The following is a 24,146-nucleotide window of genomic DNA, read 5'->3' as shown; positions in this document are numbered from 1 at the left end:
TCCTTTAAACTACATTATCATTTTTCTAAAGCAGAATAATGGTGAAACAAGGACGGAGATTTGTAATAATTGTACTAAACTATTGAAATTATATAATATGGAAATGTAATTATCTTATTCAAAAATAATAATTAAAAAAATAACGTAATTAATCGGTCAATCTACAGGTTTTTTTTTTTAAATTTTTGGTTTTCCCTTTATGGTTCTTATTATATATACTCTTATAAAAGAAGACTTGCTTAAAGGTCTCGTTAACAGGCCATAAAATTAATATAAAAAATCTACTCTTATCCTTTATCCCTTCTTATTCGCAGCTTAAATGACGCTGACGCTAACGTAGAGAAAATTATGAATCTGTGGAATGAATGCGTAAATAATCGTGGCAGAAAATTTTTATTCGTTCTAGTTTTTTTATGTTGGTACAAAGCAACAAATCGCGGTCTCCCGTACGTCAAAAATGTACTAGAAAATGCGCTTGAGGGTTTTGCAAAATTTTAATTTTGCTTTTTATAATTCATATTTCCTTAATGTTTTTAGAGTGGTGCCTTTAAATATCGTTTGTCAGAACATTAATTAATCAGAACAATGTATAAGAATAAAAAAGACGTTGACAAACACGTGGAAAAGCTGCTGTCGAAATTATCACCCAAAGACGTGAGTTGTAAATCCGTTACCATTTTCTTCAGCCAGCTTTTAAAGAAAAGTATATAATTTAAGTTGAATTTCAGTTTAACGCTCGAGCCTACACGGTTGCCCGATTATATTTTGAAGTAGGAGACTATGGAAGCTGCCAAAAATACTTGGAACAATATCTTACCTATAAAGCTAACAATGCAGCCGCGCATAAGCTTCTCGGACTGACCTTTAGAAAACTCGGACTGAAAGATAAAGCTCTGGAAGAGCTTAAAATATCTCTCGACCTAGACCCTGGCCAAACAAATATCATCTTGGACAGTAAGTTTGAACTTCATTACAAATGCAAAGGATAAGTCTTGCTCTTTCCAACACATTATGCATTATCACATTTTATCCTTTGTAATCTTGTAGCAGCTATTACTAAAATAATAATGTTAAATATCTTGAATCTGATTAAATTGCATTATATTGAAACTCTTGGTCTTTATACTACTATTACTTAATTTGTAATGAATAATGTTTCAACTAGAATATGATGTTTATGATGCTGTAAATTAAAAAAAAACTTATATTATATATATAATAACAAAACAATATATATATATATTGTTTTGTTGCTATTTTTAATATTCTGATCCCATAATAAGAATCAAATTTTTGATATAAATTAGGCACCCATGATGTCGCTTACTATGTTATTTAACTTAGAATCTTATATATTTTACAGTTTGTGAGTTGCTTGCTGATGATGATGTTACTATTGATGCTGGACGAGCCAGGTATTGGTGTGAAAAAGCAGAATTGGCTTTTCCTAAACATCCTATTACCTTCAAACTTAGAGAGAGACTTTTAGCTGTAGCCAACCCTAACCCTGAAGCGATAGTAAACCTTCTTACATCTGAACTAGCTGCCCGACCAAAAGATGCTGTCCTTCATGTGCGCTTGTTGAAGCACTATTTATCAACCAATAAAATGAAAGAAGCATTTGATCACAGTTGCAATGTAGAGTTTGAGAATGCTCAGTTTCTAAACAACATAATCTGGTATGAAACATTATCGGAAGTTCTGAAATACAATGCAGATAAAATCTTAGATTGGCTATACCAATTGCTATTACTGACTGTCAAGGAAAGACTTTGTACTCTTAGTGAAACTGAAGTACCCCAAGGATCATCAATGAGCTTATTGGAATCTAAAGAACTCCTTCAGGAATATGATCAAGCCCTAGTGTCAGTTGCTAAAGCTGGGCCTATGTCTGGTTATGCAGAATTTCATTCTCATCTTTTGAGACACCATCGTGGACAGTTTGCATTCCTTGCTGCAACATTACTACTTAAGAGAGCTAAAAAAGAGAAACTTAATTGGTATGACGCTACAAAGTTGTCTTCATTGTTACTGCTAACTGCATGGCAAACATCACCAATAGAACCTCATCCTACTTGGTTAACTGGTTCACCAGAGAAACAAAAGACAGCTGTTTTTCGGTGGTATAGAGAAGCCTCATATAGATGCTCCCAATCCGGACATATGATTCTTGCAAACAACCAAGAAAAAGGTCATCTATTCCTAGATCAAATATCACAATTTTGTAGCAGCAACAACTGGAAAGATAAACTATTTGAGAATATTTATGTGACCAAAGACGAGAGAGCTAAAGCCGAATCGTATGTCACATCCAATTCATTTCAAGCACCATCATCTAAACTTCCCCAAAAACTAGAAGTGCAAGCCTTTGATGATGAAGCACAGAAACTTTATCCAAATTCACTTCATCATTTTGTTTGGATTCTGTCAAACTACACAAAATTTTCTGACTTCAAATGTACCATATTTGACATGCTTTCACCATCCATTACTTCTTGTGGGCCAGAGTCATTGAGTAAATTAGATATATTAGCATTCCTCTACTCTGCCACATTGTCAGCTAAGAAACAGAAAGAAAAACGTAGCTATATTGCAGCAGATGTACCAACCCTTATCCCTGCCGATATTTCTGACTTATTATGTTCCTTGCCTCAAATTAAATGGTGGGACTGTGCATATAAATTTACACAGAATGAGTTAGGAAGTGAATACACAGATATCCGCTCAACATTAAGTAGAGGCATAGAAGTGGTGCGCTGTGTAGACAACCATGGCTTGGATCCTGAACTACTTTGTATTCTTGGCCGTGTATTTAGTACTTTATCTAAACAAAGTACAATAGACGATAAAAGTATTCTTGAGTCTAGAGCATACCTATACTATGCTTCAGCTGTTCCTCTTCTAGAAAAATTAAAATCTAAATCAATGGTTAAACTGCCTAGCAAAAGGCTTTTTGCTTATACACACAATGAATTAGATAATAAACAATTAAACACACTATTACATGAAAGTAAATTGTATATTGCTCTGAAAAATTACAATGATGATGAATATGTTAAAGCAATTGAATATTTAAGCGATTTAAAATCACCTGAAAGTTATTTCTACCTTGGTGCATCATACCACAAGATTGCAAATGAAGAAAAATTAATCAAGAATAATGATAGAAACTCAAAGTTTATAACATTATTGGGAAAATCTAAGTATTATGCTTATAAAGCACTTGAAGGTATAAAAAAATTGGATTCATACAAATTTTTGCCGCTCTATTCCAATATTCAAGATCTCATAGAGGATGTTGAGTCTTCTCTTGGTATTGTGGATTCAAACATTTCATTTTCAGTTTTAAATGATGGTGATACTAAGTTTTCATCAGATGAAAATGTTTCTGAAATTGATAGTGCTCCTTTAAGAAGTTCACTTCCATATAGTCACCACAATCTAAGCTCCACACCTAAAGTATCAAAGAACCAGGTAAATATGAATTCAACCAATTACAGAACGGCTTTGGACTCACAAGTCTTCAATAACAGTAATGTTGATCAGCAGAATCTAAAAGTCATTGAAGAGCAGATAAAGAGTCTTCAAAAGAGAGATGCTACAATAGAAGACTTTAAAGAACAGACAAGAAATTGGTTTGATGAAAATAGGAGGTTAGGAAATCAAATTATCAACACAATTCATTCCAATATTGAACAAACAACAGAACAGTTTAAGCTTTTAAAGTTGTCAGTGGAAGAAGTGAAAGATCAAGTTTCTGAATGTCGAAAAGAATGTAAAGATGTTGCAGACCTAAAGAAACAAATTGCCGAACTAAAAAGAGAAGTTAATAAATTAAAGAAATCTGAGCAGACAATAGATGAAAGTGATCTGTATAATTTAAATGATGACTATCGCGCCAGTGAAAATGCTACATTTGCCACACAGATACCTTTTGCCCCACCACAAGTTCTTCCTCCATTTGCACAAAGATTGGTACCACCGTTTCCAGTACCACCAAATCCTTATCAGTTATATGGACAAAACTTTTGCAATCTCTACAACCAATTTTCCCAACTCACACAAAACACAGCAGTTCCGGTTTCATCTGCAATGTTTAATCCAAACCAAGCCCAACCAACTTACCCAGGTATTTATCCTTCATCTGACCAAATGTACCTGGATATGGCAAATCTAGTTCAGCCAGGAATCCCGCAAGCACCTGTAGTGGTTCCAAGCCTTTCTAATATCCCTGTGGTCTCTATTGGACCCACTACTTTAGTCACTTCTACATCATCAGCTGTTGCGAGTAAAATTATAACACCAACGTCAAATGCTAAACCAGTAGCGCGATCATTGCCTGTCAATGTCGTTATAACATCATCGGATCCTTTACCTTCCTGTACTACGACACCTGCTCCAATTCTAAGCGTCACTATTCCTCAGAAACATATAAAAGGCAGTCCACATAATTATCAAATACAAATGCCTTCTAGCACAGAGGCTAAATCAGGTGTTCCACCCATTTTTAATCTATCGGCAACAAAAGATGCAACACCGAATTCTACTCTGGCGGATAACCTATCTCCCTGGAATAAACCTGCTTTGAGTGAGAATTTTTTCACTTCCGAAGTCTCTAAATCAGTTATAGATGGACCTTACAAATCCTCATCACCAAACACAAGTTTAAATAAATCAAGGACTCTATCTGAAAAAAGTAACACCTCTGTTGAAAATTACGATCCCTGTCCTGATTTTAAGCCCATAATTCCGTTGCCAGCAGAAGTGAAAGTAACTACAGGAGAAGAGAATGAAACTTCGATATTTAGCGCTCGGGCTAAATTATTCCGTTTCGTAGATAAACAATGGAAAGAGAGAGGCATCGGTGAAATGAAGCTTTTAAAACATAATGTTACTGGAAAAGTCAGAGTCCTGATGCGTAGAGAACAAGTGCATAAAATATGTGCCAATCACATAATTGTTCCAGAAATGGAAATTAAACCTATGAAGAACGAAGCAAAAGCCTACTTTTGGGTGGCTAATGATTTTGCTGAAGAATCCCTGATATTAGAGAAGTTCTGCATAAGATTTAAGACCGCAGACACTGCCAAAGAATTTTTCGATTGCTTTGAAAAGGCCAGAAGTGAAAGTTCATCAACTGATGTGAAAACGTCGAATGAAAATATTAAAGAAAAAACTGAAATCCCGATTACTATAACTGAAGACAAAAGTGATCCCCCAATCAGCAAACCTACTATTGGTGGTTTCACTTTCAGTAGTACTCCTACATTTAAAACTGTAACAGAAACACCTAAAAAAGAGGCTGTTAAGGATGAAACACCGACATCTAAAGTTAACGTCTTCAGTGGTTTAACTTTTAAGAATGCAACTAGTTCTCCGTTTGGCAACGTTTTTGGTTCTACATCCAGTTCAGCGGTGGACAGTAAAGAGACTAAATCATCCGGCAACGCAAACACGTCTGATCTTGTTGAGGAGTTTGAACCAACGGCTGAGTTTAAACCAGTAGTTCCGTTGCCAGCTTTAGTTGATCAAAAGACTGGCGAAGAAGACGAAATTGTATTATTTGAACATCGAGCTAAGTTATTGAGATTTGATGGACAAGCTAAAGAATGGAAAGAAAGGGGTCTCGGTAATATTAAATTATTAAAAAATAAAGAAAATAATCAGAAAGTACGTCTACTTATGCGAAGAGAGCAAATAATGAAGGTTTGCTGTAATCACGCTATTACTAAGGACATTACATTTGTGAAAATGCCAAACATGGACAAGGCTGTGACATGGTGCGCTAAAGATTTTTCTGAGGGTGAACTGATGTCTGAAACCTTTTGCCTCCGTTTTAAAACAGTGCAGGCTTGTAATGATTTCATTGAAGCAGTTAAGAAAGCTCAAGAAAATATAGGAGACGACGTAAAAGCCGCCGAAAAAGAAGAAGATGTCGCTAAATCCACTTCGAGTGGCTTTGGTAATCAGTTTAAGCCTAAGCCAGGATCATGGTACTGCAAAGCATGTTATACAAACAACCTAGAAGGTTTTACTAAATGTGCTTGCTGTGAGCAGCCGAAACCACAGAGTACTTCTTCCAGCCAGCCCAGTGCTGTAGTTCAAACTAAAACTCAAAATTCTTGGGGTGATCAGTTCAAACCTAAACCAGGCACATGGGAATGCAAGCAGTGTCTCATCCGAAATCAGGCCGAAAGCGTTAATTGTAGCGCGTGCAATAGCCCAGGAGAACAAAACACCAATATAAAGTCTGAAGATGCGCCGAAAGACAGCGCTCCCAAGTTCAACTTTGGCATCACACAACCAGCGAAACCAAGTGAACCCGTCAAAACACCAGCCGTTTCCGGTTGGGGTGATAAATTCAAACCCAGGGAGGGTTCGTGGGAGTGCCAGCAATGCTTCGTACGAAATGAGAAAGATAAAGAAGTGTGTCCAGCATGCAATAGTCCGAGAAATCCCGGTGCAACAACAACAACAACAACAGCAACATCAGCGGCGACAACCCCCAAGTTTTCGTTTGGTATCCCACAAAAGGCAGTGGAACAACCTGCTCCCGTGTCACTTTTTAATACCAATGCTTCACAAACATTTAAATTCGGCATCGCTAAAGAATCCACTTCCAAACCATTTGGCGGTGTCGTAGATGCGAATGGCAGTGAAACCCCGATAAATTTCAGTACTAAAAAATCTGAGACGGATACCACAGTCCAAAAACCCGCTTTATTACCTACACCTACATCGAACCTTACCTTCGGGTCGAAAGAAGGCGGGAAATTTAATTTCGCTTTGAAACCAAAATCACCAACAAAGGGAAAGAGTCCAGTGAAATCTCCAAAAAGTAAGGGTGACGAAAGTGGTGATGAAGAATATGTTTCTGATGATGAGGGAGCAAGTATACACTTCAGCCCAGTGATTCCAATGCCGGACAAGGTAAGTCAATCGAAATATGCTAAGTCACGCTTAAATTAGGCTGCATGTATATATTATTTGACTAGAAACCAGGTGAAGTTAAACGTGAATCATTTGTACATAATGCGATATATATATATATATATATATAAAAGCGCGTTTGTGTGAATACTCCAACAACGCGGAATCTAGTGTGTTATAGGAGGGTTAACTGTATTATATAATTACTGACTGAGACAATCTTGGGGCTTACAGTCTACCCTACTTTTAACAGATATAAAGCTAATTTTATATTTAACTCAACACTGTGAGTTAAAACACCAACTATAGAGTTGTCGGAGTTATCAAAAACACATCATTATGGTGTTAAGTAAATACCTAATAAATTCGTTTAAAATACCCCTTAGAACATCAAATTGAGATACGTAGAAATTTTATACAAATAACGACACGCAAATCATACATTTTATACATTTACGGTATACGTTACAACATAAATATAGTACAATGTGGTAAACTTTATTAAATAAATAAATACTGATTTGCGTGTCCTTATTTGAAAAAGATATATTTTCCAAAATATATGACAACTTCGGTAAACGTGTCATGTTACAAAAAATATGAAGAAAAAAAATGTATAATAAAAACAGGTATATTTATCGAGTCACAGCTTCACCTTAAATCAGCTCCAGATTTTTTTCTATCATTTACGTACGTAGTACCCCAAGTAATATTATGTAGGCGCATGACTTTGGACGTCTTAAAAAAATTTAAAAACTGATAATATTACATGATGTAAATGATATTGTCTCAGTTCCCAGTGGGTCCCATTTACATTAAGTTAGGTGAAAGTAAAAAAAAAGTCAAAACTTGGTTACCTTTCATTAATTTCACAAATCATGACGTTTAAATTAATTTCGTAAGTAATAAAATAATAATAATAGCAAAGCAAGCAAAATTTTTTGTAAGTAAAATTATATAATTTTTTTAGATTGATGTCGTAACTGGTGAAGAAAATGAAGACGAACTTTATGGACACAGGGCAAAATTATTTATTTTCACGAACACTGAGTGGAAAGAAAGAGGTCTTGGAATAATTAAAATATTAAAAAACAAACAGTCAGGAAATCTCAGGTAAATTTAGATTATATTGAATTTACAAAATAATGATTGTTGCAGAGTCTCTGAACTCAAATGGTGGATAGACACATTACTATTTATTTTATATTTTTAAAGGGAACAGTTATTTAACTATATTTTTAGTTATATGGTGCATATTGTATATGTATCGTCATATCGTCGTATAAGCGTCGTGGTCAGCATGGAAACATCTGGAGCAGACAATCTGTTTCCACTGATTTCTGTTCAGAGTCTCTCTTATTACAGTTTTGAGGACGATTAGTCTTTCACTTGATCGCTCCATCTGGTTGGTGAACGGCGACACGATCTTTTGCCTTCTGTGTCAAACCACGAACAGTTTCTCCAAGTTCTCATCGCTTCTTTATATGGCCTTATCTTAATATATATAAATCCCCTGTCACTGTTTGTCCGCGATGGACTCCTAAACTACATAACCGATTTTAAATTAAATTGGCACACCGTGAGCAGTCTGGTCCAACTTAAGAGATATGATGGCTTAGATATTTAATTATAGTCGCAATTGCATTTTATTGCAAATGATTTGTCTATAATTAATGGACAGTCACAATTATCTGTTAACTCCAAAAGATTCTAACAGATGTCGATACTTTTCGACTGGATTGAGTAAGTAATCAATAGATGGCACTGCTATGGTAAACCGACAAACGTGTCATATAAGCTACAATTCAATATCATAATTATTACCACGTGTTATTGAGGCTAAAGTTGACGTTATACCCCTAACGCTGGAACGCGCCGTTAGTTCCAGCCATCAGTCCTTAGACAGGAGGAGATTGGAAGCAGTGTATGACATTCGCCTCAAGATGATGATGAGCTTCTTCTCTTAACTAACTTAATCTGTCTAATTGAAATCTTTAGACTTAAGTACTCCTTCGTCTCTTACTATTAAACCGTGTTTGACCTGTGATACAGGTAATTCTTCTGTTCATAGCTAAACGATGTCTATCTTCTTTGTAAATAGCCAGTATCAATACAGTTCAACGTGGCCATAATAGTCTAAAGTTTATTAACTACTTTAACAGCTTCAGTGTCATAAAACCTTTCTTATTTTTCAGAGTTTTAATGCGCCGTGAACAAGTTCATAAAATATGCTTGAACCACAACCTTTCACCAGATGTCATTTATAAACCCAAAGATGAAAAAACATGGTTCTTTGCTGCCAATGATTTCAGCGAAGGAGAATTGCAGTTACAACAATTCTGTATTCGATTCCAAAACAAAACTATTGCACTGGAGTTCAAAAACGAAATTGATAAAGCAATTGCAAGCAAATTTGGTGCACAAAAGGAAAAGGATGATGACGTCATCTTTGTTTCTGAAACTGAGGCGTCTGATGAAGACAAGCAAAGAGCTAAAGAGTTGATGTTACCTGATAATTTCTTTACGTACTCGGAAAAAGAACCGTGTAAAGGCTGCCGCGGCTGTGAAGAAGATATAATGGAAACGCCCAGAAAGCCATCAAAAACAGACGCATTTTCATCTTTCGCGCAAAGCACTACAAATTCTGTGTACGGAACCCCATTAGACAGAACTATTGATACAACAACTTTTGGCACGCCCTTAACCAGTATTCTTAAGGAGTCCGACAAATCAGAAAAAGATAGCTTTGCTAATCGACTTCAGGCTTCAAGTAAAAGTTCTATTCTCGCGCCGCCCAAGCTAAATACCAGTTCAACCGATGAAACATCTTCACCGAAATCAATTTTTAACTCAACAGAGCAGAGTAAATCAGTATTTGGATCAACAGAGCCAAGAAGATCAATATTTGGGTCAACCGAGCAAAATAAAAGTGTGTTTGGATCAACATATCAAAGTAAACCTACATTTGGATCGACAGAGCAAAATAAATCTGTGTTTGGATCCACAGATCAAAGTAAACCTGTATTTGGATCGATAGGGCAGAGTAAATCTGTCTTCGGACCCACAGATCAAAGTAAACCTACATTTGGATCGACAGAGCAAAATAAATCTGTGTTCAGATCCACAGATCAAAGTAAACCTACATTTGGATCAACAGAGCAGAATAAATCTGTGTTCGGACCCACAGACCAAAGTAAACCTCTATTTGGATCGACAGAGCAAAATAAATCTGTGTTTGGACCCACAGACCAAAGTAAACCTACATTTGGATCGACAGAGCAGAATAAATCTGTGTTCAGATCGACAGATCAAAGTAAACCTCTATTTGGATCGACAGAGCAGAATAAATCTGTGTTCAGATCGACAGATCAAAGTAAACCTCTATTTGGAACGACAGAGCCAAATAAATCGGTGTTTGGATCCACAATGCAAAATAAATCGATATTTGCATCAACTAACCAAAATAATTCCCTATTTGGATCAACAGACCAGAACAAATCCATGTTCGGTACAGCAGATCAAAATAAACCAATATTCGGGTCCATGGTACAAAGTAAACCAATCTTTGGATCAACTGAGCCAAATAAATCGTTTGGCTCAGTATTTGGCAATAATGAGCCAGAAGTGAAATCAATTTTCTCAACGGACAACCAAAAACCAGTGAATTACTTTAGCAATCCAACTCAAGGAAGTTTGTTTGGGCCAACGGTTCAGGTAGAAAGCAAGCCAAGTGAGGTCCTTGGGCAAGCAAATACACAAGACACAAAAGCTCCAAACGTTGAAAGTGAAATCTCTGTTGTGAACAAACTGTTGGTCGCAGAAAGCTTGTCATTTGCTGACTTATCGAAGACGACAGAACTTGGCATTCAAAGTTAGTATTTTTTCTGATAGGTTTATTGCTATTTTAGGACTGATTTTACTAATAGGATATTTCCTATATGAAATTCTTATTCTATTTCCTCTCCGGAAATTCCATATCTCAAAAACCACTGAACAGATTTTTATGAAATTTTGACTATAGTTGTTAGAATATACTTGATAGCACACATGCATATAGTGCAAACTATTTTTTTTATTACAGACAAACCGAACGATTTCAAATGGGAAGGCGCTGGTCTACAACTTTTCTCATCAGCGCGTGATCAAAGCACTGACAATGATAAGACTGGTGATGAAGAATATGATCCTCATTATGAGCCTATTGTACCATTGCCTGATAAAATCACTGTTACGACGGGCGAAGAAGACGAGGTAAAAAAATTATTTTCTTTTTTAGACTGGAGGTTCAGGATACTGACAGTGATAGTGATACTGCCGCTGATATTCAATGCCAGAGGGCTCGCGAGAGCGTTGCCAGACTTTTATAATATATATAGCACAAATAAACCATTCACTATATGTTTTATATGTCCATTCCATTGTTTAAGATATTGTATATGTTATGTTTTGCAATTCTTGCGCTTACCTTATATAATTTCACAATGGTTGCCTGGAAGAGATCGTTCGAAAGATATATATATATATCGAAAGAAATATTTTTAAAAAGGTAAAGCAAAAAACTAGGCTACATATAGTTTTTTTAATAATATTAAAATTGTAGTATTTCTTAGCACTCATAGTTCGTGCTAAGTCCCGTTTCTGAATCACGCTTGTGAGAATTGGTCTATATATAATTATAATAATACTAAGCCTTTATTCACCCACACCTTATGGACATACAAAAATACATATAAATAAAATTTTACTGCACTAAGAAGACCCTTTCTGGTAGAAGAGGCCTTCATCATCGGACGTCGAGGCAGAATACAAAATTCCACCCTTATCACCTCGACGTCCGCCGTTCCACGTCTGAGCGTTTTTCAAGGCAATTTTTTGCACCACCGCTATGTGGAACCAGCTGCCCACTGAAGAATTTCCGAACCAATTCAACTTAGGGTCCTTCAAGAGCGTACCAATTCTTAAAACGCCGGCAACGCAGTCGCGAGCCCTCTGGCATTGAGAGTGTCCATTGTATCACTTAACATTGGATACGCCTCCTGCTCGTTTGCCCCCTTTTTAATGAAAAAAAAAATTGTCTATCCCAATTTAGAGGTTACGATCAAAGTCTTATGCTAGACATTTTTTATATTTAGTTATGTAATATAAATACTTAATTTTGATTTTGTTTCAATGTTTAGGAAAAAGTTTTCGGGGAACGCTGCAAATTATATAGATTTGACGAGAAATCTCGCGAATGGAAGGAGCGTGGTGTTGGTGAAATGAAGATATTATATCATCCAAGTAGACAAACATACCGCTTGCTCCTCCGGCGCGAACAAGTACACAAGGCCGTGTTGAATATGTTGATTTTTATGGATCTGGAATTATTGCCAATGAAGAACTCTACTAGCGCGTGGACCTGGGCCGGAAATAATTACGTGGACGGGAATGGGACACAGGAAACACTTGCTGTTCGATTCAAATCTGTCGAACTGGCTAATAGCTTCCGGGATAAAGTCCTCCAATGTGTTAGGGTAAGAATTTTATTTTAATTTTGATCTACCCTCTTTTTTAAACTTTATCGTTATGTAAGTACATATGCAATGCGTTATATGTGGGAACCCTTTTAAGTAAAACATACCTCCCAGCTTAATTATAAATTTCTTAATATATATAAATAGTATATAGTTTAATTACATCGATAATTTTTTTTTACTGTTTTCAACACGCGTCAGCGAAGGATTAAGTGTATGGGTGCATGTGAGTGGTGAATGAATGAAACGTATTAGGTCTCAGAAGCATCTCCAACACTGTGTAGTGAGGGGTGTTCATAAGCCAGTCCTTTACTCGTATTTTTAGTTTGTATATGATGAGCAGAGATGAGATATTAGTCAGCCTATTTAATCTATTATAGATATAGTCTCCATATTGTCTGGCGAAGTCAGCCCTTACGGTCTGATAGACGGCAACATCTCTATTTATTTTTAAAAACAGCCTACTATCATAGGGGACCGCTCTGTGTGCTTTTAAAATTACACTTAGGACATACAGCTTCCATTCCAGCATACATTTGATGATACGTGTCGAAAATTATTAAAAATTTATGTCAATTTTCTTCAATCTATTTTGGGATACTATGGGATATACGCTCGTCTATTTGAATGCCTAAATATAACATATAGCTAACTTTTGTGATTGAAGGACACGAACAGTTACTGTATCTTTGCATACCGCAGTTATGTGTTTTATTTTTATTTTTTTTTACAAATGTTTGAGTACGATTAGAGATTCTGAAACATATATAGTTGGATTAATTTTTATTAAGAGAGAAAAGGTTACAATCGAGCCATTTAGCAATAGTTGTCAGTCCAACTTCCGTTGATTTGTTTTACTTTAGTTAAATCCTGTGAAAAGTACAACTGTATCATCCGCATAGGATAATATTTGCCTGTGTTCATGGTTTAGATTGATTTATGCATTAAAAATGAAGTTGGACCTAATAGAGAAACCGTTCCGTCCTCGTAGAGCGAAAACTAATTAAGTAAAAAAATTGCCAAAACGAGTTATTTATGCTAATAAAATATTTTTTTCTTCTTTATTTTACTGTCTAAAAACCGTAAAACCGTAGAATGTATTCTTAGGTCCTATTAGAAAATAAGAGAAATAAGTAAATCATGTTAACCTTTTTTATTATATAGCTTGAAAATATAGAGATTTAATTACTTTTATAATAACATTTTTAATCCATAGTTAGGCATTTAGATAAACAAAAATAACTAAAGCGTTTCTAATCAAGTGGGGTCACTCTGCATCTTCTACCGTATTTACCATGAAGAGTGTTCAGAGGAGTTGTTCGGATTAATACCTGCAGCTGAGTTTCATCATCGGACGTCGAGGCAGAATACAAAATTCCACCCGTATCACCTCGACGTCCGTCGTTCTACAACTGAGCGTTTTTGAAGACAGTTTTTATGTGGAACCAGCTGCCCACTGAAGTATTTCCGAACCAATTCGACTTAGGGTCCTTCAAGAAAAGGGCGTACATATTCTTAAAAGGCCGGCAACGCACTCGCGAGCCCTCTGGCATTGAGAGTGTCCATGGGCGGCGGTATCACTCAACATCAGGTGAGCCTCCTGCCCGTTTGCCCCCTATTTAAAAATAAACACCAAAAGGCAAAAATTCATAAAATCCAAATATCACAAACAAATGTTTTTGAATTTGAAAATGATTTCCAAAGTGATAAACAAAGATATCCCTACTTTTTTATACTACAAATGAATTGAACTACCACCACCCATAATTCACATTTATGGGTGATATAACTAAAATCTCGTTATGATAGTTCTGGACATCCAGAACGTTTAAAGGAAGATTATAAATAACATATTTTTTTAGAAAGAATGAAGCACAACACGCTAAAGAATTGGACGAAGAGTCTATTATTGATGATACATAGTTATTTACTTTTAACCTCTGACTTGCAATCTATATACCAATATGGCGTCGATATCATACGTATACATTATACTAGAAAGTTACACGTTTAATATTATACGATTTACACTGCTTTATGAGATTGATGGTAAATGATATATATAGGATAGTATTGAGATTGCCAGTGCTTATACACTGGTGGATTACCAAAATACCAAACCATGTGAAAGAAATAACCCCGTATAGAGATACATGCGCAGAGAAAAATAGAAACAGATTTATCACGGCACATTTTGTACATTTAATACTAGCGGATGTCTCCTGAAGTGATTTATACCAATAACCAAAATATTTAGGGAGTAGTCATACACATATGAAAGTGGATTCCATGTATAGTGCAATAGAGAGAGCACGCGCTCGCTCTAAAAGAAACAGGGATTCAGCACCACCTTATGTTGCCAAAGACTCGATTATTATATTACTCGGGAAATATAGATGTGACAAAGTTGAAAATGAAAAAGGCTAAAGATTAAATGTTCGTCCGATTTGAGAGTCAATGTCCAGGTCTCGTTAAGTTTTGGTATGATTATAATGGTCATTACCTTGAATTTACTATATTAGAAGTTCAGACCAACACCACACTTCATAAAAAGAAGGAAAAGAAGGCCTACCTACTACAGAAGAACTATTAGAAGGGTTAAAAACAATACGATACCTTAAGCAAACCGCGCACCTGCCTATTTCAGATGCAAAAAATAAAGATCTTATCAATTAGTGTGCCAAAGTGATAATTTCACGAAAACTCCCCTTGTGGTATCAGTCTCGCCGACTAGTAAAGACGTAATTCACCTACTTAACTTTTGGAGCCAGTCGATGACAGAGGAAGAGACAATTTGAGAGTTATAATATTAAAATTTTACTTGTGGTTTTGCAAAACGTTTTGTTTCCTTTTTTTTAAATAAAAGTAGTTTCATTTCATACTATTATAAAACAAAACGCCTTTTAACTCTCTTTATATCAACCAGTTAGTCCCATATTACCCAACTCGAGTTATTTATCATACAAATAAGTTCGATCTAAGTGAAGAATCACTAACTAGGGGCGAATATTAATTAATTCATAATTACGTCGGATATCCTTCGAAGAAATTAGATTAGTTATTAATTAGAATTTATATATTTCTTTAACCCTGAATATCTCGAAACAGGTTTTTTTGACTTAATGAATTTTCGCAGTACGGGGACGACATATGCTTCTTATATTTTGGGTTATAGTGGTTGAATAACTTTTTTTAGGGTTTATAAATTGCTTTTGAATTTTTACTTCACACGAAATGGCCATTTCAGTTTTGTCTCTTTCATGAATTCTTGTGAGTGTTGTATCTATGTCGCAGTAAACTAGACAGTTAATTAAATATCTATATTCAATCAAGTACCTAAACTTCCGTCAGACAAGTGACAGAACGAAACGTTTAACGAGTTTCCTATACAACAAGGCGCATTTCACCTTTGCTAGGGTGACCAAGATATTTTATTGGATAGTAAAAAGACATTGCTTGTCTTATATTTATTCATAAGGCGTAATGCCCTCTTAGGTGCTGTGGATGTTTGTCGATCTGACAAAGGCCACCTTTGCAAGGTCTGTTCTACCCAACCGAAGTTGAAGAACATACCTTGCTAAATCAGGCCTTTATCAGATCGATGTAACGTCACGTCCATCTTAGGCGATGCCCACTTAATTGGTAAGAATTTAGCTTTTGAAGGCGAAGGAGATATTTCTATTTATAAATGAATAGCAAATAAAAATATATCTCTTTGTTTTATGATTCTTGAATTAGAAAAAATTAAACCTGCTCTGCTGCTGCTATAAAATATTTTCAACAACAAAATTAAAATTATTCCTGTGGGATGCATTTTTTGCCACATGATGAATAACAAATTATTACACATTAATCCTTTTAACACATAAGATGACTTTAATGAGATCACACGCAATATGTTAAATACTATAACGTTATATAACTTTAAATAACTGATATAACACGTTAAATAACTTTAATAATACAAAAAATATTTAAACTATAAAATATAGTGAAACTTTAGGTAACTTGAATGAGATCTTAAGTTATATGTTTCACACTATATTAACCTAATTATTTTACAAAAATATATAATAGAGAAGAGTAATAAAAAGGAATAATATTTTATTTATTTATCACGAGAAAATTGTGCAAAAATCATTACATAAATAAAAATTCTCTGCATAAACTTATTTATTGATGCATGATAAGCTGGAGTGGCACTTACGAGCCGCAAAGAACTTAATTTTTATAACATGTACATCTCTTTGTAAAGCATTGCTTCTGTGCAGGCTTGCAGATGCACTTTTGGAAGCCCTGTCCTCCAAACATGGGACTCATTCCTAACAGCTTATCTTAATGAATTTGGGACACCCAATACATCATTATGGTAATCATCCACAGGCTCTTGCAATTCATGACTCAGAAACCAGTTTTTTGTAGTTCCAGTTTTCGTCCCTACTCTATAAACACCATTGCGGAAATCTAGAACCCTTCCTCTTATATTTTTGGTGTCCAGGGGGCCTCGATCCACTTTAGGCACGTTGATAAGAACGCTACTACTAACATTCACTGGTTTAATTTTTTTGGCAGTATTGTCTATCATTATTTCTGCCGCACGTTTTATGCCAATATGCGCTTGGTTCCTTTGAAATAATATTTCTTTTTCGGCTTGTACGTCCATAAGGTGGGTTTCTTCTGGTTCCTTTATTAAGACTGGTACGTCCACAAGCTGGGCTTCTTCTGATTTATGCTTTGGAATTTGTACGTTCATGATCTTGTCACTTTGAATTGTAAGGGTTGTAGCCGCGTAGTCATTAGAATCACTAACTTGGTGTGAAAGAATTTTCAACTGCTGTTCAAATTCAAAGGTTTCAAGTAAAGCAGATGGGATGTTCGAATCCCTTAAACCAGCTTTCGGATCATTACCAAATAAGACTTTATATGGTGAGCGGCCAATTATCCGATCGAATGATGAATTGTTTTGGTATTGAACATAATAGCACCCGACTGACCCGTTAGTTGATTTATTATCTTTCATCCACATTCGCAGCATGTTTTCCACATCCTGGTAATATCTCTCTACACTCCCTTGCGTTTGAGGTCTTGGGCTAGCGTGTATAATTTTGAGTTCAGGCAACATTTCAGTCAGTTCTTCTATGATGTTTGCTGCAAACTCATGTCCATTGTCTAATTGTAAGATGTGTAGGGCGCCCCAAATGTCATAAATATTTTCATGAGCTCCATGGCAATTTCTGATGCTCGTTTAGATTTCAGGGGGCGAAGACTTACAAATTTGGTGGCGTTATCCTGATAATTTAATAACCACTTGAATTCACCATCAGAGCAGGATTGAAAGTCAATCAAATCGACTTGTCCTGTTATATTGAAGTCTTGTGAAACGATTGTTCGCGTAACTATACTTTTTCTGTAGGCGTGTCTTTTTGCGTCACACGTAGGGCACAGAGCTACGAACAATTGAATTGCTCTTATGGGTATATACAATTTTGATTTCAGGGAGTATACTATTTTATCTCGTGTATATATTGTATTATATTGTAGTGTAACGAAGTGTAAATAAATAAATAATAAAACCTGAAGTAGTAGCAATATTGCATTTTTTGTTGTATTTTAGCGTCAGTTTTGAATAGAAGTTTACTTAGATATACTTAACCATACGATGTCCAGTCATATTTATATGTCTTTGTTATCTCACCAACTCCTTTTGATTAAGAAGTTTAGCTGTTTTGGCGTTAAATTATCAGATGTGTAAATGGGAGTATCTTCATTGGTTTGGAATACATTGGTTTAGAGTGTTTTATATAGAAAACTGTACTCATTTTTATGATGTCTGTGTGTTATGTGTGATGTTTTTTAAACAAATTTAGGCGAGTTTTTGATACCTTCCTTCTTAGCTCGTTGCCTGTAAATGTATCTAATCACGGTTTTGAGAATAGAGCAATGTTTGAAGATAAACGCTTAACCATAGGTCTTCCTTTGTTTCGTTCATCTGTTTTGGGACATTTTTAATTTCAAAATTAGCTTTTCTCATACCCTTCTGCATTTCATCTATTTTTTCCTCTATTGCTGCTATATTTAACAGATCTAGTTGCTACTTCTGTTCCAATGTTTCAATCAATTTTTTATACTCATCATTTTGTGAGATCAGAAATGCAATTGAGTTTTCGATGTTAGGTTTTAGGTCTGCTAAAGTAGAACTGATTGTTATATGTTCAGGGTTATGCTCGTTTATCATGGTGCTCTTGATATTTTTTATTTCCTCTTTGAAATAAGAGAGTTCGATTGATAAATCAATATCCTCTATTCCTTTTTAAGCGAGTAGAGACAAACATGTGTCTCGTTGATGTTGGCGTTGTGTATTCGGTGCCACTGATAGTACTCGTGTCTGATTCCGAAAAAGAGATATTTATTTCAGAGACAGGTTTATTGTTCTTTGTACATACACTCTTATCTAACATATTAACAAAGGAACTCGGCCAATGAACCCATGCTACGTATGTCTTCTACTATTTGTCGCAATTTAAAAAGGGCGGAGTCTTGAGAATAGATACTGGTCTTAATGGGTGGGTGTTGCCACTGACTGCGTGCGCGCAAGGTGAGACAGGGATATCCTGTTTTTTCTCACATGTACCAGGGCAACAGGGGATTCGCTCTGTTTGCAAGCCACACTGCCTGCACTCTATGCGTCACTAATCACTTATAAGTTCACAAATAAATAATCTAAAATATTTTCGAGCGTACACGTCCACACCATTCGGTTATCCAAGTGGAAGAGATCTATTAATCTATTTTGAATTATTATTATTATTATTAGTATGTAGGTTAAGAATATTGTAAATACTGTATATTTATGTGTTGAAATTAAATATAACTATATACATAATTCATATATTTGTATAATTATGTTTAAAGAAACTGCAAGTAGCAGCCGCTGACGCGATCCGAAAAGAGAAAGAGGAGAAAGAGAATCCCTTCGAAAGTTTAGCTCCTCTCCGACTCCCGAAAGGAATGGCGGAGAGTTCGCGGGCGGATGCCTCTCAACCGGAGACATCTCAAAGAGAAAATGGTGATCAGACTGATGGCGTTAAGCAGGTCCATTTTGAGAATGAAGAAGAGTATGAACATGATTATGACGAAGATTATGATGGTTATTATAATGAGGTAAGTCTTAACTATTTGTGTTAGATTCCAAAATTTTGCTATAAAAAATACGTGTAAAATGCACTGATAAGTATGGGATTAATTAAAAAATATAATAGATTTAAAGGCCGGCAACACACTTGCGAACCTTCTGGTATTGTTAGTATCCACGGGCGGTCGTATTAATTAACGTCACGTGAGCCTCCTGCCCTTTTGCTTCATGATACATAAAAATAAAAGTAATAAAGGAATAATTTCATACAGAAAAAAAATCTTTTAAAAGTTAGCTGACGTTTGCCCGTGCACAACTAGTTGCAAATTCTCAATCCTAAGACCCCCGGCAAATGTTGGCCGTAAGCAGAATGAGCCAAATTATGTTTAGATTATTAGGAAAATAAATATCTATCTTCTTGTTCAGTGTTCAAAGGCGAGCTAAATAAAAGTAACTGGTCTACTGAAGAGAACAAATATTCCTCTCCAGAAAGGCCACATCTCAAAACTGGGCCGATTTTGATCGACAACTGTGTCACATAAACACCTTGGACAAACATACATCTGTTTACGAAAACCACACTACAGCCCAAACTAAAAAATTACCCATATTTTTTTTTCTCTTCTAGGAGGAAGAAGAAGAATCGGCAATGTATTATGCATGTGATGGAGAAGTCATATTAGAACAAGAAGAGATCAGAAATACAGTAGAAGAGGCTCACATACAAGTGCTGTTTGATCAAGATGTCTGTTCCCCGAAGATTCTCATCACTGATAACAATACTGGGGAAATACTTGCCGATATGCTGATACACACGGATACAGTGTTTCAAGTAAGTTAAATAAGTTCGCATTCAGTACAATTTTGAGGTCCAAAAATTACGGCGCGTTTCATGGTGGCGGGGTCAAAATTAATAATTCATATTAAACTTAAAAATTACATGTCCCATTATCTTTTAACTAAAGAACTAAAGGTTTCAGTTGAAGTACGTGTACAATAGCACTAATGATTTTTTTAAATCTTATTTAAGGTTATTATTTAATTAATTTATTAATTTTCATAGATATCTGGTGACTCGTGTAGTTGGTCGGGATTCGACTATACCAGTAATATTCCAGCAAACAAGACGGTTACAGTTAACTTCCCGGACAGTGAAACGACTATGGACTTTTATGACAGCTGCGAGGTGAGTCAATTGTCAAAAATGAAACGTGAATACAGGAATTATAATCTATATCTATAAATTACAGTATAAACTCTATGTAACTTCCTTCGATTTAACGACGAACTCACTGAAGCGTCGAAATCAATTGGCTTTGGTTGGTTTAGCGTGTCTTCCATACAAAGATACAATCTACATAGCATTACACCCACTCTCAATAACGACAACAATTGAGTAATAAAGTACTTTTTAAGTTGCTGAAATTAGTAAAAACTGCGCAAATGTGTACGTTCTTTTGTCGCGTTATTATCCTAGCCAGCAATAAACGTATGAACTTTCTAAGAAATTCGTTATTTTGTTTACAAATTGGGATTGCTTGCACGTGTACAACAACAACAGTCGTTGACCATGACTAAGAAGTAGGAGTTTTTATTCTCTCCATTTAGCGACAACTCTCTATAACGCCATCAAATACATAGTACCTTCAGTGTCAAAATAATATTTATTAAATTATTCTGATTAAACTATTTGACAAAAGTAGTCCTTCAAATTTTTAACTATAGGTAAGAGTTTTTTATTGTCAATAAAGTAATTTTTACTTTACAATACCCGAGAATAAAAGTTATATGTTTTGCCATCATATAGCATACAAATTCTGCATACTATGTGCAAGCGAGACAAACAGATAAATCATATTTATCGGCTCGCACGTACAGGTCTTACGGAAAGGTAGTCTTGCGCGTAAGAATTGTATCAATAACGGGATAGGTACGATATATATGCAAATATGTTATTAATAGGATTTTTTTTCAATTTCTTTATAACCATGGTAGAAAATAAATTCTCCATGCGTATTACGTAACAAAATGTAAGTAATGTAATCAATGTCATAACAAAAATCTTATATTTCTGGAAAAACAATAACTCGTAAAGTCCAATTAGGAGTCAGAGCGCGTGCGCAGGTAGCTAAGTATCGATAAAGGGTTGCATTGCGTGTACATTCCTACCGTCAACCGGCTCCCAAAGGAGTCTGGGAGATACCCCAATAGTTAAAAAAAATACAATATTCCTCCCTCAAAGACCGGCAACACACCCTCTAAAATCTGTCCTCGTGGGCTGCAAAGGCTTTTTTGCTATTAAAAAATAGTTATTTAAATAGATCCTTGTCCGTCATAATTTTTGACGTTCCTTACTTTAAACATTCCACAATTTAAAAAAAAAATACATTATATATTTATATTTTTTACAGACAAGCAAAGCGTCGACGTACGAATCCCACGATCCTGAGTCTTAGAGGGCGTTAGTGTTTAAGTAATTTGATATAAGGCGTCTGACAGTCTGACGCGCTGTCAAAAGAGTTGTCAATAACTCTAATGACATTAAATTTCCACTGAATATTCTGTGTCTTCTATTGTCTAAACGAATACTTTAATTAAATAAATATATTTTTCAATTTATTTACAAATACTAACTGTTTGACAACTGCTGTCAGATGCCTAATCCTTTAGTAACAGCTACGACGCTGTCTACATTTTGACAGGTTGGAAAACGCCTAGTAAGGGAGCGTTCAAGTATTACGTCACGTAATTTTGACCGATGGGGAGGGGGGGCATGAAACAAGCCGTAACGTTTCTGTATCCAATAGTAAAACGTTTCGTGACCACCCCCAGTGACTCTTTATACCTAAAACTTACCATTATGTGGTGTAAAGTACTGGAAAGTGGGAAAATAGTTAAATGGCGGGGTACCTTCCCCCCTCCCCCCAAGTTCGTTACGTAAAACTTGAACGCTCCCTAAGAGTACGTGATTAATTATTTAGGCACTTAAACAATCTTTTAGATTTAGTAATTATGTAAAGAAATCTAATAATATCGATAAAAATTTCCCATTTTGTAATTTATGTGCAAAGAGATCTGATCAATTTTCATTATTTTCCTTTAAAAGGAAACTGTAATTTATGTAAATTTTTCTATTTTCTATTGATCAGGTCTTCTTACGTTAGGTTTTAAGACGAATAATGTTTAATTGCTTGAACTTGTGAATTCGGTATTAAGTGGTAGTAATGTGTAAATGAATAAAAATTATAATTAATATTGTTTTATTGCTCAATTTGAAAGACCCTCAATGTGACATGAACCAAATCGTGGGCAGATCCACAAGCACAAAACATAAGCTACAGCTGAAATATCAGCGATCAGCAAGACTGTCCAGACACTGGGTCGTTAGTCTCGACGAAGTTAAAAAACAGTATATAAATATAATCTTAAAACCTACTATTTTTGCGTTAAAATCGGCTTTCTAAAAATGCGTTACACTGTATAACTATTGCTACAAATTTTTGATAGAAATTAATTTTAAAAGATTGAAGTAATTTAAAATAGACAGGGAATTTGAGGAATTAAAAAAAAGCGTACTAAGTACACATGTCAAGTGAAACTTATTTGTTATTACTAAGGTAAAAGCCCCAATAGACGATCATTTACCAGTATATGATCACTCCATGTATTTGTATATCTATATTCACACTGTATACGTGCTAATGATAATATAAATAAATAAAAAATCTACGTTTACTGCGCAAGACGTTGTGCGACAGAATTGCCATCTGAAGTTCTAATATTTAACTACTAAACGAATACATCAACTAATAGCGTGTATTTTTTTTTTCAATCTCCCTTTCTCACTCTCTCTCAATCGCTCTCTTCCTTTTCTTCGACAAAAACGCTGCACACCAGACATCTCCGTGACGCTATTATATTATTATTGCGTTTCATCGTTAAAAATATTAACCTCGTGCGTATAAAGCTTCACTTCAAAAAAACATATTCCAAATGAAAATGCAAAATTACTACATTATAATAACGTTCGACTCTGATATAAATCAATAAACATTTATAAGTGCGTCTATGACAACATTAGTAAAAACCATTTCCCATAGTGGGTTTGTTGAATGTGTAAAATGTATATGTATGTACAAGGCCTCTGTAGTTCCGACAATAGCGTTACCGATCTGGGGGTTTTGCCAAGATGCCTTAACAGTAGTGTATGTAGATAGTTAAAAACTTAATTTGTATGACAATGATAGTTCGTGTCGACAAATTTAGTTGTGAACGTTTTTGTGCGCAAGTTCGACGTTCTCAATATTCGTAGCGCTGATGTTGCAAGATGTATGGATGAGAATCGCTGTAGTTAACTGAGCAAGGAATTAGTTACCTCCAGTTAGCGGTAGGTAATACATCCATATGTCAAATTCCGTTTCGTGTTCTTTGCATGAACAAAAGAAAAAAGTTATTTATCATGTGGAAAAAGGAAATTCATTTTCAGGTAATTCTACAAATAGTAAAAGTTTTAGTTACAGAATGGATCAGTACTGCCTCCCGTAAATATAAGATTTTGTGTGTGTTTTAAA

The 24,146-nt window shown here is 35.3% G+C and overlaps 1 protein-coding gene across 1 annotated transcript; it reads left to right on the top strand.

The window, feature by feature from the left end:
- The first annotated feature begins 415 nt into the window (after positions 1-415).
- Positions 416-22,830, top strand: LOC123717622 (E3 SUMO-protein ligase RanBP2). The gene is made up of 12 exons (XM_045673705.1): positions 416-459; positions 538-654; positions 729-954; positions 1,364-6,930; positions 7,901-8,043; positions 9,126-10,801; positions 11,012-11,181; positions 12,108-12,443; positions 19,356-19,604; positions 20,204-20,407; positions 20,639-20,761; positions 21,987-22,830. The coding sequence occupies exons 2-12, from the start codon at positions 586-588 to the stop codon at positions 22,029-22,031; spliced, it is 8,808 nt and encodes a 2,935-aa protein (XP_045529661.1). The 5' UTR covers positions 416-459; positions 538-585; the 3' UTR covers positions 22,032-22,830.
- Positions 22,831-24,146: the final 1,316 nt, after the last annotated feature.

Source organism: Pieris brassicae, chromosome 13 (assembly GCF_905147105.1).
Source record: "Pieris brassicae chromosome 13, ilPieBrab1.1, whole genome shotgun sequence".
NCBI lineage: Eukaryota > Metazoa > Arthropoda > Insecta > Lepidoptera > Pieridae > Pieris > Pieris brassicae.
The sequence above is the reverse complement of the archived record's forward strand: the minus strand, read 5'-3'. Positions and strand labels throughout refer to the sequence as shown.

Bases quoted from the DNA above. Each gene is read 5' to 3' on its own strand.
- LOC123717622 (XM_045673705.1), top strand. From the start codon at position 586: ATGTATAAGAATAAAAAAGACGTTGACAAACACGTGGAAAAGCTGCTG. The intron at 8,044-9,125 runs GTAAATTTAGAT...CTTATTTTTCAG, and splicing joins AAACAGTCAGGAAATCTCAG to AGTTTTAATGCGCCGTGAAC. The intron at 20,762-21,986 runs GTGAGTCAATTG...TATTTTTTACAG, and splicing joins ACTTTTATGACAGCTGCGAG to ACAAGCAAAGCGTCGACGTA.